The 15,530-nt window shown below is 39.3% G+C and overlaps 1 protein-coding gene across 1 annotated transcript; it reads right to left on the reverse strand.

Moving 5' to 3' along the window:
* Positions 1–7,891: 7,891 nt before the first annotated feature.
* On the reverse strand, positions 7,892–15,124 carry LOC146470613 (replication factor C subunit 2-like). Its single transcript, XM_085121797.1, has 11 exons — positions 14,927–15,124; positions 14,668–14,737; positions 13,352–13,393; positions 12,421–12,527; positions 11,992–12,093; positions 11,415–11,515; positions 11,198–11,292; positions 10,326–10,388; positions 9,943–10,008; positions 9,127–9,321; positions 7,892–8,290 (listed from the first exon to the last, which is right to left on the reverse strand). The coding sequence occupies exons 1-11, from the start codon at positions 15,076–15,078 to the stop codon at positions 8,183–8,185; spliced, it is 1,101 nt and encodes a 366-aa protein (XP_084977923.1). The 5' UTR covers positions 15,079–15,124; the 3' UTR covers positions 7,892–8,182.
* Positions 15,125–15,530: the final 406 nt, after the last annotated feature.

Raw genomic sequence — 15,530 nt, forward strand, 5'->3', positions numbered from 1 at the left:
TACTTGTTCCATACGAGTGTTTACCAAGTCACGTGAGTAATACCGTATATTTTTAGTCCGAAAAGAAACAGGATATTGATGCTTGATACTTGATCAAAAACGGGAAAGCATGCAACAGCGTTCATTTCGATCTATTCCGAAGCGGTCGAAATATTCTTAAAATCAGCGTAGTTCCCTCGTTGTCCGCGCGAAGCCTGGGATGGGACGTTCATTCGGTGACGTCATCGTATGCAACATGAGCTGGCCAAAACTTACCGGATACACGTAAGGGACTCGGCAGCTTAAAAGTCACCTGTAAGTGCTAAAGATAGATGCTGCCTTCATAACCCCCTCCCCCTCCCCCCCCCCCCCCCCCTACAAAGCTGCTGTCCTTTGGAAGGAAATGTGGTTCGCAAGGAATAAACTGGCGGTTTATTTAACACATTCTCGCGATTAATCGAATTACAATATGCTTAACAAAGGTAAATATACTTAAAAATTACAAACAAGACGCTGAGGCTAGTATACAATCGTTAAAAATATCCTTTCTTACAAGAAAGAAACAGCATTTGTGAAACAGTATCAAACAGTATTTGGCCCCGGTGGGATAAGAACCTGCGACCTAGACTTTCCTTTCAATATCATTGAAGTAAACATTATATACGGGGTGTCCGTGATCCAGGGATCGACAGGAGGATTCTGCAGACCTATTTGTGGTAGCAACACACAAGAGTTGTGTAACCTTCATACATGAGTAGTACAGTAGAGTGCATGATTGTGATTAGGTTTTACAGCCTTCGTATTTCGTAGGGAAAGCAGAAGAGGAGAGAGAAAACAGGAGAGGGGGCTTTTTGTTTGCCGCAGGGAGACGTACGGGCCTTCTTTTGATGTGATTCAGGTGTGTTGAACGTTTTTAATTTGAATCCTGTCAACTGTGAACGAGGAACCGAAAAGGGCATCTGCGCCCTTGTAAGTAAAGAATCACTGAAGTTTTCTTAAATCATAAGAGCTTGCATTATTACAAGCACCTAAAATTTCGCTTAGACGTTGCGACACTGCAACAGCTATTTTGAACATCATCTTTGCCAACCCTTGTCAGTTGTTCACTGCAAACCTGCAGTGGCTTCCCTTATTACAAATAGTTCAAATTATCTTTGGCCCCCTTTTTAAGCCGAATGACCCTATAAAAGCTGCAAAGAGGGACCGTCATAAATAGAATTGGTATAATATACCCAACATCACTCGTAGAATATATTCACAAACAAGGAGAGCGCATGCGTAGTATTGAAAAATGACGTTTCCCAGAGCCTAAGATGTTTTTGTTCAGCGGGATAACGGTAGATTCGCGTAGTTTCTTCCTTTTGCAATAATAATAAATAAGAAAAAAAAGGAGATCCTCCTTCGATAGTAATATTGAAATATTGGGTATTACAGGGAAATGGTGAAATAACCAACTGAAGATTTCTTTTTGTTTTTCTTTTTACCCGTGTAACATTTTTAACAGTGGGGAAAACTTCAAATCAAGCTGGATGCCTATTAAAAAGTGTCATTATTTTCCCTATCATTTTTAGCTTAAATTTCAGAAGAAAATAACAAGAACCTGTTATACAGAAGTTAGCTTTCATTTGAAACCAAACTGTGCGACTTTATGGCAAATATACTTTATTTTACGGTGCTCTTATAAACACGTTATTTTTTTATACGATCATAACCGATGTCAGAAATATTCTAATTACGTAGACATGCAAGGCTTCTTTTTTTTTCACTGCTCAATATCGTTGCTGTTGAAAAAAAAAAGAGCAACCTATTGTTTTACCAATGAATTAACAGGCGATGTGTGTGTTTAAAAGCCGTTGGCTTTTGTCGTGAAGTAACGTCAAGCTGCAAAGAGAAATTATCATAACATTTCTACCAAATTTGCATAATATTGTAGAAAAGGCGCCTTCCGCTTCTAGTTTTTCACGGACTGAGTCAATATTTAACAACAGTCTGTTTAAAAAATGCGATTTTCATACGATTTTCAACGGCAGAACTTTGTACTCAAATTAGTCGCATCGATGGTGGACGGGTATCGCTAAATTTTCCTAATTTCAAATTCGTTTTATTTTGCTAACTTTGTGCAAAAGGGAATAAAAATTAAACAAGCCATTTCAAACGGAGCAATGTTTCGCCCACGGGGACTAATTGTATTGCTTATGTATATCCGGCTTAATTTACCATTATAGTGCAACACCGTATACGATTTTCCGCGAATTACTGTTTTAAAGGTTACAAAAAACATCTCAAACCACCAAGCAGGTGCACCGGGAAAAAAAGAAGCTTGGATTTTATGTGTTATCTATGGTTAACGCAAAGGTTTCGTTTCATCCTATAAGAAAAAGCCAAAACTAATAAAACCCTCGATTGTTTTAGCGCCGATCCCGAAATCCTGCGATTACACCAGCCCTTTTGGGATTATAAAGCCATTATTAAAGTAATACCAATCGTAGCGCTCAACTCGAAGTCGAAATTGTCCGTACCGAGGCTGCCAGATGCTTTTAATTCTAAGGAGCGCGGAGGTATCGTCCCGGCGCGATCATCACGAATTTCAAGATTGTCATCTTTGGACTTTAGTTCAGTGAAGTAAGCGAGCAAAAGATGGATCTTCTGTGGGTTTCTCCTCAACTGACCAGAAGATAACAGGTTAATATTGATGAGTTGTACTGCGAGTAGCGATTAGAAACTAAGATATAATCACATTATGGAACAGTTCTTTTCCTTTTTTGAGGCGCTGCTTGCTGAGCTGGAGGATTTTACATTTGCGGTTTTCTTCTTACCAAGTTTTTCAGCTGTCGCAGCATGGACAGCTTCCTCTAAAAGCTTTCTTGGCGGTTTTTGCTTTCCCGCACGGGTGTTCACTTTTTCAGCGCTCATATCTGACCTTTTGTCTTGCGTTCTCTTTTGTCTGTACGCTTTGCTGGTCGTCTGAGCAAGTTGTTTCTTGTAGTCCACAATTTCCTTAGAGTCCCTGCGCTTTTTGTCGTTAGGTACATCAAGAAATGGAGGCCTCCGCGTTACATTCGGAGACGTTCGCGGGCTGTTTCGCGGAGAAGTTCGAGGACTTAAGGCAAGGCGATTGCACGAAGCGGCGACGGTCGAAGTAATAGGATTCATGCCAAAATAAACTCCAAGACTTATCTCTTGCTCGAAGCTTTTTTTTTTTTTCACTCCCTGTTTAATAGATTTCGTATCTGACTCTCAAGTCGTAATCCAGACCAAAGCCTCTTGCCTGACCGCTTAATAACTTTCCGTATCCAACTCCTCCGTCACAAGAACTCCAACAGTATCTGCTTACGTTTACGCCGCAGCTACTTCCTCTTTCCTAATTGCAACCCAAGCTAAATATAGCTAGACGAAAATCCTGGCCCTTCCCCCGACACACTCTGAAATATGTTTGGTGGCAAGAGCTTCAAAGTCGATTGACAGCAGTCAAAGTGGATAGGTGAGAGTGGCTCCTAAAAATCGGTGATTACTCACGCAACAGGAATATGTTTGATACTGCAGCGGTGAACCACGATCACGACGAACCAGCAGCTCCCTCACGCATTAAATTTCTATTTATGGTTCTTGGAGGTTGGATTGTTCCATAAACAGACCAACAGACATGAAAATCGCCGTCAACTGCGACTTAACGACGCAACACGGTCAGTTTTGCGTCAAATTCAGTCGTGCACAACAACGTTTACCGCCGTAAGCGATCCAATCTCAAATTAGCATTTTTCGATTTTGATCATTTGTTGTAAACTCATTTTGGATTCAATTTGCTGATAATAAAAGCACTTTTTCAAACTCCCAGCCAGGTTTATAATTATACAAAGATAAGGTAAAAAATGGTGAGGAGCGAATCACCATGCACCAAGTTAAGGGATGCGCAATGCCCCAAGGAGATGGGCTTATTGATAAAAAAAAGTTAATATTCAAATTAAACGGATAGGGCTGTTGTGTTGTTGAACTAAAAACAACACATCAGATCCAAGCTTCAAGCTGTCGAGTATCATCTACAATTGTCAATCGTCACAAAAATAATTCTTCATCCTGCTGAACTGGACGTTTAAACGGGGGAGAAATAAACCTAAAAACAGTATTTCTTGTCATTTTGACTAAAACACCCGGGGTAACTTCACAAGGAAAAAATAGAACAATCCCCTCAATTGTGGGTTTTAATTCATTCCAAGCTTTTTAAATACTATATCGCTTCATTTTAAAACGCCAACGAATTGAAGACAATTAATACAGACCTTTTGTTCAACAACAAAGGAAAATCCTCATTGTAAAGCCAAAAAAGCCGAATATCAAATCCAATTTGTCGAGTGGGGGTTAAAAAAATACACAGAAAATGGAAGGAAGATTCAAGAGCCGTCTTCGATATGTCATCAGAACTTTCAATTCAGTGAGCTGTGTTTTAATCCACCGATAGTCGCTTGTGTTTGGAAATAAAAACAAGAAAAGCACGATTAACCGGTTACTGCACGATCGAAAAAAAAGTTACCGTCACAACATAACGATCGTATTTTGCTATTTTTGTATGCAAGCTGAAATTTATATTCAGAACATTACACTTGCTGTGCTAACAAATCTGTTACGAATAAACAAATCTGAAGGATGCATGAGCGACAATGTCGTAGTGACTTCAAATAACAAGTTCGTTCTTTTCTGCTTTTCCCGGCCTTGGGTTCAACTGAGTAATGTGGTTTCTAATTTTTAAGAGCACGGTTGAAATGTCTCAAGTGCTACCATTCAAATGAAAGCTAATATTGAACAGTCCTTATCTGTGGGTCTGTTTATTTGTGTACAATTTGAAATTTAATTTTTTTTTCGCTTTTTGATTTTGGCCATTCTTACACTTTCTTAGAAGCAAAAATGTTAAAACGCATAGTATAATATACAATAACGCGTTGAAATTTTATCTGAATTGTAACAACTGTTTCACGTTTTCGATTAGACGGATAATGAATCTCGCTGTAAACCCTTCATTTGCAAGATATTATCGACGTGGTCAAAATAGATGCTTATTACGAAACATAACAAACCGTAAGGCAAGCTTAATATCATTAAAAACTTCAGGATACCACAAATTAGCTTTTGACGTTACAAGCAACGAGGTTTCTTTTTTCTTTTTTTTTTTTCTTTCAGATTTAGTGGCGGTGCATAAATTCATAACACCGTTCCATACATAGTAATTCGTCTTGAGTGAATATTTTTTGTGTCGTTTTATTTTATTCTAGATTATTGTTTACCTCGTAAGCAAACATTACTCCAACACATGAAAGCACTAAGTCAAAATTGCATTGTAAGAGTCACGATCTCAGTATACCGTGCAGTGAAAGGATAGCACTTTACCGATACCGCACTCAAGTCCGATGGGTCTTTAACGATACGATATCAGCTCTTATAATTATGTCTGATTGGTCAGCTAAACCTATTACTAAAACTGGGGCACATCCGATGGTTTAATTGCCCGTCACCGCGGAGTTCAATTGGAGACTGGGGACGAGTTTTAAATTTTCATTTAATCAGAAAATGGAGTCTATCACAAGAAAGAAGTAAATAAAAAAAAATTAGTCAGTTTAATAGGTTTGAAGTTCTGTCGTTAGATTGCAACCTTGCATAAGGCTTTCAAAAATCGAAAAAAATAGACTTTGGCCCCATCCATACTAATGCGTTTTCGTTTGAAAACGCATACTTTTTTATGCCTTTTCGCCTATCGCTCACACTAAAACGCCCGAAAACGCCGATGAAAACGGAGACTTTCGAAAACGGTTTCAAAAGTGGAGACGTATCGTTTTTAAAATGCTCCGTTTCTAGTGTGGACAGGTGATAACGGAGACTTTTGAAAGCGGTGACGTAAAAAGCGTCACATGCCATCGGTTCCAGTCCCAATCGGAGCACCTGTCCAAGATGGCGGATGGTCTTGTGATGTTAACACATGCGCAATCCCAGGTCCCAGTGGTTTTCATCGTTTTCAAGCGTTATAGTGCGGACAGGTGAAAACGATACAAAAACGCTAGTGTCGATGAATAAATTTTTCTTCGTTTTCGCCGAGATGAATACAGAAACTTCTGAAAACGTATTAGAATGGATGGGGTCTGGGGGATGTCATCTCAGAATTACAGACATTTGCATGTAATTTGGGCGACCTTTGACAGGTCACAGCCTGGTTACAACGTAATAAAATAAAACCAAACTCGGTAAACTTACTAAGTTTTATGTGATCTTTGTGGCGATGGGGTTCATTTCTTCATATGACGCAATTTGAACAATGTGTAAACTAGGGCCCTGTCCCTTTATGAACTTCGGAACGGGCAATGTAGTCACCACAGGATGTCGCACTTTTCAGCGGTGTGATTTGTCTCCTAGTCACGGTATATGACGCAATACACCATCACCACCTTAATTGGAAAGCCTATCTTTGTAAAACGACTCGATTCGTGAAACACTTATAAAATATACTGACGGCGCTCCGACATCGAGTATTCCAAAAAACAAATCGACCGTAGTTTTCTATGGTCTGTACTCTTATAGACCATAAAATGATCTCATAAAATGTTCAAACTCAAGTGGAACCACGAGCCGCAGGCCACTTCGAAGTGAAAAAAAGTACGAGCGGAATTGGCTTTATTTTCCGTTGAGCAGGCACGTGCGTTACATCTCATCTGAAGTCATTTTTATTGTGTGTATTCTTATAGACAATAGCTACGAACCAATCACCCCGCGGGAATTTTGACAGTTATGGCAGAAAAGCCTTTGAATCACTGCATAAGCAGAACTCAAAAATCCCTTCCCACGACGTTGTGCGCGAGAAAGTCATCTTCGACCTCAGAGCCTTCTGGGATGACTACGCAAGTCTAAAAGGCAAGAGCTTTGGTTGTGTGTGACAAACCTAAGAAACTCCTGCGCATGCTCAGTGCTCTAACTTTCCCTGATTCTTACAACATCCTCGACACACTTCAAGTTTACTTAACCCTTTAACCCCTAATATCAAAATAAATTCTCCTATCTTGTCCCCATACTTTTCTTATAAAAGTACTGAAGAGAAGTTGTTAAAATATCAAGAAACTTCACCTTGGGTGATCATATCCTTAATTCTCATAACCACAGGGGTTGAATAAGCATTGATATTATAGGGAGAAATTTGATGCTGATCACTGTGAAGGCTTAAAAGGTTAAGCAAAAAAGCACCTCCAACATTTTACACAAAAAAGGTTGCTCAAAAACCCTCATTACAAATTATTCGTGGCGATGCTACACTAGTTATTTTTTAAAGTTTTGTGGTCATGATAAATATGTTGACAGCTGTTTGAAGCGGTAAGAGATAAGCAAAACACAGAACAGCTAATTGCAAACAGTTTCCTTTTTAACTTGATAGTTCCAAAGTAAATTTCACAGACTAAACAGTTTCAGCGTCATGAAAATGCGTCAGGGTTTGAAGGATTAACGCAAAGTTATTTTCAGATTCAGCCCACTTGCCGCAATAGACATAATTGAAATGTAACATAGAAGACTAAATCCGTTTTCGTGACTATTTGAACCGACTTCTACTTAATATTGAAGGATCCTTCGAAGTTATGTTAAGAAAATTAACTATTCACTTCCACATTTTCACCGAAAACCGCAAGTTGACACCAAATGCAATATGTCGCCTACCTGCCGGAAAACATGGTTTGCAAATAAGCACTGCGTTTTTCTTTGCATTCGTGGCGAGTATACGAAAGTTGAGAACTCAGTCATACGCAAATCGAAATGCTATCAAACTTTCCCCGCGTAAAACAGCAGGCAGATTGTGAAGTAAAAACCACTCGCTTTATCACAAAATCGCAAATTATATCAAGGAGAAATAAGGAGAGTCGATACAAAGAATGAGATTGAAACGAAAGAAGGAAATCCTGTTTTACTTTAGCGAATGACCCCGCTCTGCGAGGCCTTATTTTCCATAGTAAGAGTCTTTGTGACCAAATGGGATTTAATTATCCTACACTAGAAGGAAATGACTGCGTATGGTGACACTGCGTTGGCAACTTAAGACATAAACGTATAGCAAATGAACCTCACTGACAAGTGTCCGACTTGGAACAAAAATCCACGGCAGTGTGATTTTTAATGTCCTCATTTTACCACCTTGGTCTTAGTTTGTATCATACTGAAACCGAGGCCGAGGGCAGGTCTCTTAGCTGTCTTGTGACGTCACTTTACTGCACATCCGGGCTACTAGCCCTGACAGCTGCAGTAAGCTGTTTACGCCTTCCACTATCCTCATGTGTGTGTAGCCGATTTCCTGTTAGGTGAAAAACAAAAGTACTAATCTTGCCTTTGCTAAATTCACCCAACAGCAAGGGAAGAGAATTAAGGAAATAAGAAATGGTAAGTCAAATGGTAATATCGAGCTCATTCAGTACAAGCAATGTCTCTTTTCTGTTACCGAAACAGCGACTTTGCATGGCTATTTCGCATTGTTGCTTAACAGAGTACAAACACAAGGCCCCGTCCAAACTAGAGCGTTCAAGTTTTTAGTCGTTGTTCACATTAAAACGTTCGAAAACACTGACAAATCGGACACTTTCAAATTGTTTTAAAAGTGAAGCCCCTCAGAAAGGCATCCCTTTGAAAACGCCGCTCAGGTTTATGGTCGACGGCTAGAAAATGTAGACTTTTCACAGCGGGGAACACACCTTGTTTCGTACACCACCTTCATACTGAGATTGTAGGGGGAACCCACTGTTTCCCGGTTCAAATGGGGCGTTCGTTTGTTCTTTGTTTTTCTTTTGTTCATTGGCCGTTCGTTTATTTGCTGTTCCCCGGTCGTTCGTTGATCGTTTTTTTTTCTTTTGGTCATTGATTGTTCGTTTATTCGTTGTTCGCCCCGACGTTCGTTCATTATTCGTTCGCTCATTCATCATTACTTCGTTGTTTGTTCGTTTATTAATCGTTCGTTTGGGTGAGAGGGTGAGATCACGAATACATTGTAACGGCTTCCATCTGTGCCTCACTGAGCCGACCTCTAATCACATCCTAAGTTAACACTGAGGAATGGAAATACATCTGCAGAAATAGGGCACGCTACATTGTAAATGCATTACAACTATCGTACTCCATTATCGCCACACATCTTACCTTGATGAACTCCAGTTTAAGATATTCCGACATCTGATAGTTCTTGCAGACGCGGAAGATATTGGTTATAATATCCTCTGCAGCATAACCCATGTACCAAAGATGTGAAAGAACCTTGTACGCTTCATCTACGTCTCCAGCACAGCATGATTTAATCATTTCCCGGATGAGCAGAGGGTGAGGCTCGTCGCAGACCTGAAAGAACAGTGGAACATCGCTGAACACACAATAAAGTCAAATGTTAGAGCGGTTTCCAATTCAGTGTCGTAAAACAAAAACCAAAGTAATTACTCTGACCAATCATAACAGATGTAAACAGAACAATGAACCAATCAGAATTCGAAGCTAATACGTGCAACCGGCGTAAAGCGCGGGAAAACGCGTGCGGCCAAAACACGATTGGTTTTGGTTTGGATTCCCATTGGTTGAGAAAATGGCGCGGGTTGCTTTTAACCAATCACAGAACGTAGTAATGCAAAACCAACGCAATCGCGAAATTACTTCGACACTCAATTGAAAACTGCTCTAAAATAAAAAATGACTTTATTGAGTGCTAACTGGAGACACTTTCCTCATTTGATTGGAATTTGGAACTGTGGGTTTTTGAGGTGAGGAGAAAACCATATTACCGAGAAAAAAACCTGAGTCACGGAACAAGGACGACAGCCAAGAACACATTCAACTCATATCAGACATATGACGTCAAGTCCAGGAATCAAAACCAGACCACAATGGTGAGAGGCGAGTGTTTAGACCACTGGGCCGTCCGTTTTCTCAGGCAATTTCTTACTGCAAAAGGAGTTGCCAGCACGTTACCTTAAAGACGTTCTCGCTGTTCACAAATCCAAATCCATAGAATGTTGACTGAAGGTTATTAATCGCCTTAGGAAGAAAAAACGAGAAGTAAAAGTGAGTAATAAAGCTTTTATTTAGAAATGCTGTAAAAAATAGCAGGTAACAGGGCTATTGATTGATTGATTGATTCATACATTCATTCATTCATCGTAATTCGTAAAGATTTCCCATTGCGATAGTAGCTAAATAAACAAAAGGTAATTACATCAGATATTTGAGGAAAAAAGGAAAAAGATTGAATAATTATTTGCCCAAGATGAGGAGACACAATCCAGCAAAATTCTTCAAGAAAGACTTCAGAGCAACATTTCATCTTTAATCACAATGTTTCAGCATTTTCTCACCTGTCTCATATCCCCTTGTGCCGTAAACACGATGGCCTCCAGCCCATCATCAGTTTTGGTGACCTAAGAGCACAAAAATCCCTCAATTTGTATAAACAGGGTGGTACAGAGTGCGTACCATGGCACGGTTGACAGAAATTCCAGACTGGCCCTTTATGCACAGAGCGACATGCCTTTTCCCAGGAAAGTTTGACAAGGGAAGGGGCATCTGGGGAGAGCTGCATAAAATTTAACGTCGGGCGTAACTGCTAACGCCAGACCTTCAGCCCAGTCACATTCAGTATTTTAATGTCTGGCGTTTGCACTTATGCCCGACGTTAAATTTTATGCAACTCACCCCTGGTGTTTCCCCCTTTCTGAATGCACCTGGCACTGGATCTCCAAGATGATGAAAATGATTAAGAGCTGAAGACCAAATTTTGTTTAGAATTTTTATGTATAAGGGAAGTGTTCAAAACTACTATCTCAAACAGGACCCACCAAACTACAAAATAGATGGTGGTCTCTGCCTGCACCCCCCTTCCTCAACCTCAAAAGATGGTGTCTTTATTGTGCAGCCACCCCTCTATCCAGCAGTGAAATGACAATGAGATTCAAACCTCACTTTTCTTGTTTATCTAGCAATACTGACTCTTGCTAGCTGAATATTTCTGTGTGAACTCAAATTTTAATAAATTTTTGATAACCCCCTATCCCAGACAAGGTGGGTCCTCTTCAAACAAACTTGTTATGACCAGTTCCCTAAGAATGCATGATTTATGCATCTGTGCTTATCCTGGGCATACATTATTATAGGGGTGTCTATGGCATCTGTCAGGAGAGATCAGTGACACTGCTCTAAACTACATAATTTGGTTCTGCAAGACCCTTACCTGTTCTTTTTCACAAACTTCTAGCAGTCTGTGTAAGACTTGAGCATCTGTTAATCTTGAGTATCTCAAAACAGCGCATCTTGACTGGATAGCCTCTGAAATAACAAAAACAAGAACCCAGATTAAGAATAAGGCCTTAAAACAATGTACATTGGAGTTAAAAGAACAAAAAGCAATTACTGAGTCGCGATTGACACACAGATCCTGATTTACTCACCAATAATTTTGTCTGAAGTATTGCAAGCAAGAGCAAACCGTGTGGTTTTGGAGTAGATTTCCATTGTTCTTCTAAGAGCTTGTTGTGCTCCATCTGTCATACTGATATAAAGAATATACAGTTTTTAACTTATATCAAACTGATCTCCAAGATCCACTTTAAATTGCCGCAAAAGGGCACTTGGGCCACAGGATTCCCACACAATACACCTTGTCTAAGAACACAACTTAATGGCAGAGACTACAACAAGAACCAATGACCTCTGGATTGAAAGTAAAAAAAAATAATAATAATAATAAAAATAATACCTCCCTCCCCCCCCCCCCCCCCCCGCACCCCCTCCAACACAACACCAAAGTTTATTTAAAAACTAACTCTCTGAAATCTTTTCGTAGTTGTTTGATTCTTATAACAGTTTCCAAAATTGAAAGAAATTTCACTTCATTATAAATCTTGAAAGCCAAATTTTTACCACTCACGGACAAACAAGCACCTGTCTGCCTTTTTTTTCTTTTTCACTCTTTAGGATTTTCATTTATTCAACATATGCCATGAGTTTGAACTAGGACCAGAGTACCTGTCTGCTTCATCCAAAATTATAATCTTGTGTCTGCCTTTTGGTAAAGTTACTTTCTGTTGAGCAAACATCTTTATCTTGTTGCGCACCACATCAATTCCTCTGTAACAAAATACATTTAAATAACATTAGTTTTAATGATGCTTCAAAACACTGCACTTCGAGTTGACCAGTCTCTAGAGACAAGAAGATAAAAGCTTTCAATAACTTTATCCATTATTTTAACCTGTACTAAAAAAGAATCTTTCTTTCAAGCGATCTTAAGTTTCCCTTTCCTAAAACATAAGTATGACATATCCAGCAATGCTTACAATGTCAACATGCACACAGCTCAATTTTGTGGAATGATTATGATTTTCACATTCAGTTTATTCAAGTATTAAACTGACAACTGAAGACACAATTAATGCAGTCTCTGTACATGTATACCTATCATTAGATGCATTCAATTCAAGCACAGCATCTTTGAAGGAAGCACCAAGAAGGGCTCTGGCCAGACATAAGATACTTGTGGTCTTTCCTGTTCCAGGGGGACCCTAAAAAAGGTTTTAAAAATATATTCATATTTACTCTGTGTTCAAAAACATTCCTATTTCCTTAAGAAGCATCCTTAAACTTTTTAAAGATATTTGTTTTGATCTGAAATATTAAAAGCACCACTTTCAGTTTACCATAAAACTCCAAAATATAGAAGCCCTTGGGCTTGTATTGTGCAGTTCCAGAAAATATTCATAATCCCCCCCACAGGTTTTTTGTTTTGCACCCCCACCCCCCAGCAAATTCCAGTTAAGCTTCATACTTTGCTTCACAAATTTTGGTTTTTAAGACACCCCTCCCCCTAGGAATTTCCAATGACCTTCCATGGGGTGGGTATGGATTTTTTCTGGAACTGCACATTCATTTAAGGTACTTTTTAGTGAAGACTTATTATTGGAGGGAATTTCGCATTCCAAAGATACTTGGATTTCACAATAAAATGACCTTGAAACACCTTGAGCTGACATCTAAAAGGTGCTAACTGGGCTCATACACTGTATTCCATAGGGGGATAGTTTCTAAACAAATTGTGGTGCTGTGTCGGTGGGGTAGTAAGAATAAATGTTCAGTTTTATCATCTGAGTTGATTAGGTAAATCGAACTCGGGCCACATTGGTGGGAGGCAAGTGTTCTCACCACTGCGCCATCCCTACTCCCTGTGCCCCCCTCCCCCCCCCCCCCCCACAAAAAAAAGGAGTGTTGAATCTCAAAGTACACATACCCTAATGTCTCAAAATTATATAACTACTCACACAATGCAATAAATCATGCCACTATCAGTTCTATAAACTAAGTGTATGTGAGCAATAAAGACTTTACTTACAGCAATAATAATATTTGGTACATTTCCTTGCTCTGCAAAAACCTAAAATTAAAAAAATTAAAAATGAATGTACATGTACTTGTGGACAACACCATCTGGATCGCATATTGAATGTGACTCATTTTAAATGACTGTGTTATATCTAAATATAGTTCTTTACATGTATGTATTTGCTGCGACAATTTATGAAAATTTCTAGACAATAATCAGGTTAACCAACAATCGACACAACAATGTTTGGCCAGAGATCAAACAAAATAATTATTTACTGATACCTGGTATGTCAGATACCATTTAATTAAAAAGGATTTGCTGAAGCAAAGACATGCAAAAATTACAGAGAGATTTAAGGCTCGACTTTTTGGAGTCATCTTGACTCCATTATCAAGAGAAAAAATCAGTTTGTGAACGCGGATATTTAAATAGGCTAAAGCTGAAAATTCGCGCTAAAGTATTTGTTTAACCATCTATTAATTTGTTAATTTTCAGCTCTAGCCCATTTAAATATCCGCATTCACAAAACTGATTTTTTTCTCTTGATAATGGAGTCAAGATGACTCCGAAACATCGAGCCTTAAATCTCTCTGTAATTTTTGCATGTCAGATATCAACGATTGAATTTGCTGGCCATATAACAGCAATGACCATTTTATACCCCACTTGTTCAATTAATCAGATTTTGTGATTTCATAGGTTTAAAACTGATGCTGGGACTTCATATGAGCATCTGCTTTTGATTAATCCACTGGTTAACTTTATCTACTCTCTGAACAACTGGAGTCCGGAGTGTCGCTAGTCTAGAAGTACAAGTGTACCCTTCCCACCCCTCCTTACCATAACATTAAATTTTATAAAAATTAGAAAGCCCCTGGTTTGAAATCCTGGGGGTGGGGGTTACCTCTCAATATTCTTGGTGGAGGAAGCTCTTTTACACCCTTACCCATCCATTTTCACACCAAATATGTGATTCCCCTTGCCCAGTTTCAGACCTGATACTAAACTAAATGTCCCTCACCCCCCCCCCCCCCCCCTTCCCCCGCTCAATGATCCAAACCAAAGCATATTGAATTTCAAAGCAAAGTGATCAAATCTTTAGACATTTTCAGAGCAAAGTAGAACACAACCAATTCTGTTTGGGGTGCATACCAATATAGTTTACATAGGAAAGTACCACCCCCACCCCACCCATCTGGGTTCAAGTTCCTAGTTAACCTTCAGACAATAAATTTTCTGGGTTGATGTTGATTGTGGCAAAGAAGGAGGATACATTTTCGTAAAGAAAAATAACACAAAAATGATCAGAAGCACTATCTTACCTCTAATCGACTGACAGTTTCTTCATTTCCAACTATTTCATGAAGTTTAGTTGGTCTGTATTTCTCTACCCTGACAAAAATAGCAATAAACTGACAATCAGAAATTCTCTATTTTCTCATTTCCTTCTCCAAAAATAAGCTAAAAAAAATCTGGAAATCAAATCAAATCTGGGCATTATTTTGTCGTATAAACATGTCATCTCGAAGTCTTCGAATGGCCAATCGACCACGAGCTTTGCGTAATCATTCTCTCGCTTACCATGGAAGCTCAAATCCTTTTGATTGCTTTCCCGAGCTAGTGCTAGCACCTGACTGTCCTTTAGCTGATACTTTCTCTTTCTTAGGTAGATCTACCTCCATTTCTTCGTCTTTTGGCGTTACAGAGCTTGTTGTGGCTGCCTCTACTTCCATTCGTCCGCCATCTTGTTGATGTGTCACGTGGACAAATTTGGCGCCAAATCTTAAACTCGAACCCAAATTCCCGCGGACGATCTTAGTTGCGCTCGGTCTCTTCTTTCCCAGGGCCTCTTTTCATTTCACAGCACCGGTGTTAAGAGTCAAACCGAGGGAAAATAAACGCAAAAATGTTGCCTTTACAGCAACGAGATTACCATCAAACTACATTGTTGCTTTCTCTAGTAATTTATTTTGTTCATTTTAAGAGGAAATAGAGTTAGTTTAGTAGCATGGGTAATGGCCTTCGGGCGTGAACCGATATACCTCTCAACGCACTCAGAGCCACTTGAAACACGAGAGCCAACAACTGAAGGCAGCAAATCTTCGTTTCAAACATTCTTCAAAATCTACTTTTGTAAAACGTGATGCCTGACTGAACCTTCCACTTTGGAAAAAGTTTTCAGCGA

Source organism: Pavona decussata, unplaced genomic scaffold (assembly GCF_977016875.1).
Source record: "Pavona decussata unplaced genomic scaffold, jaPavDecu1.1 SCAFFOLD_113, whole genome shotgun sequence".
Taxonomy (NCBI): domain Eukaryota; kingdom Metazoa; phylum Cnidaria; class Anthozoa; order Scleractinia; family Agariciidae; genus Pavona; species Pavona decussata.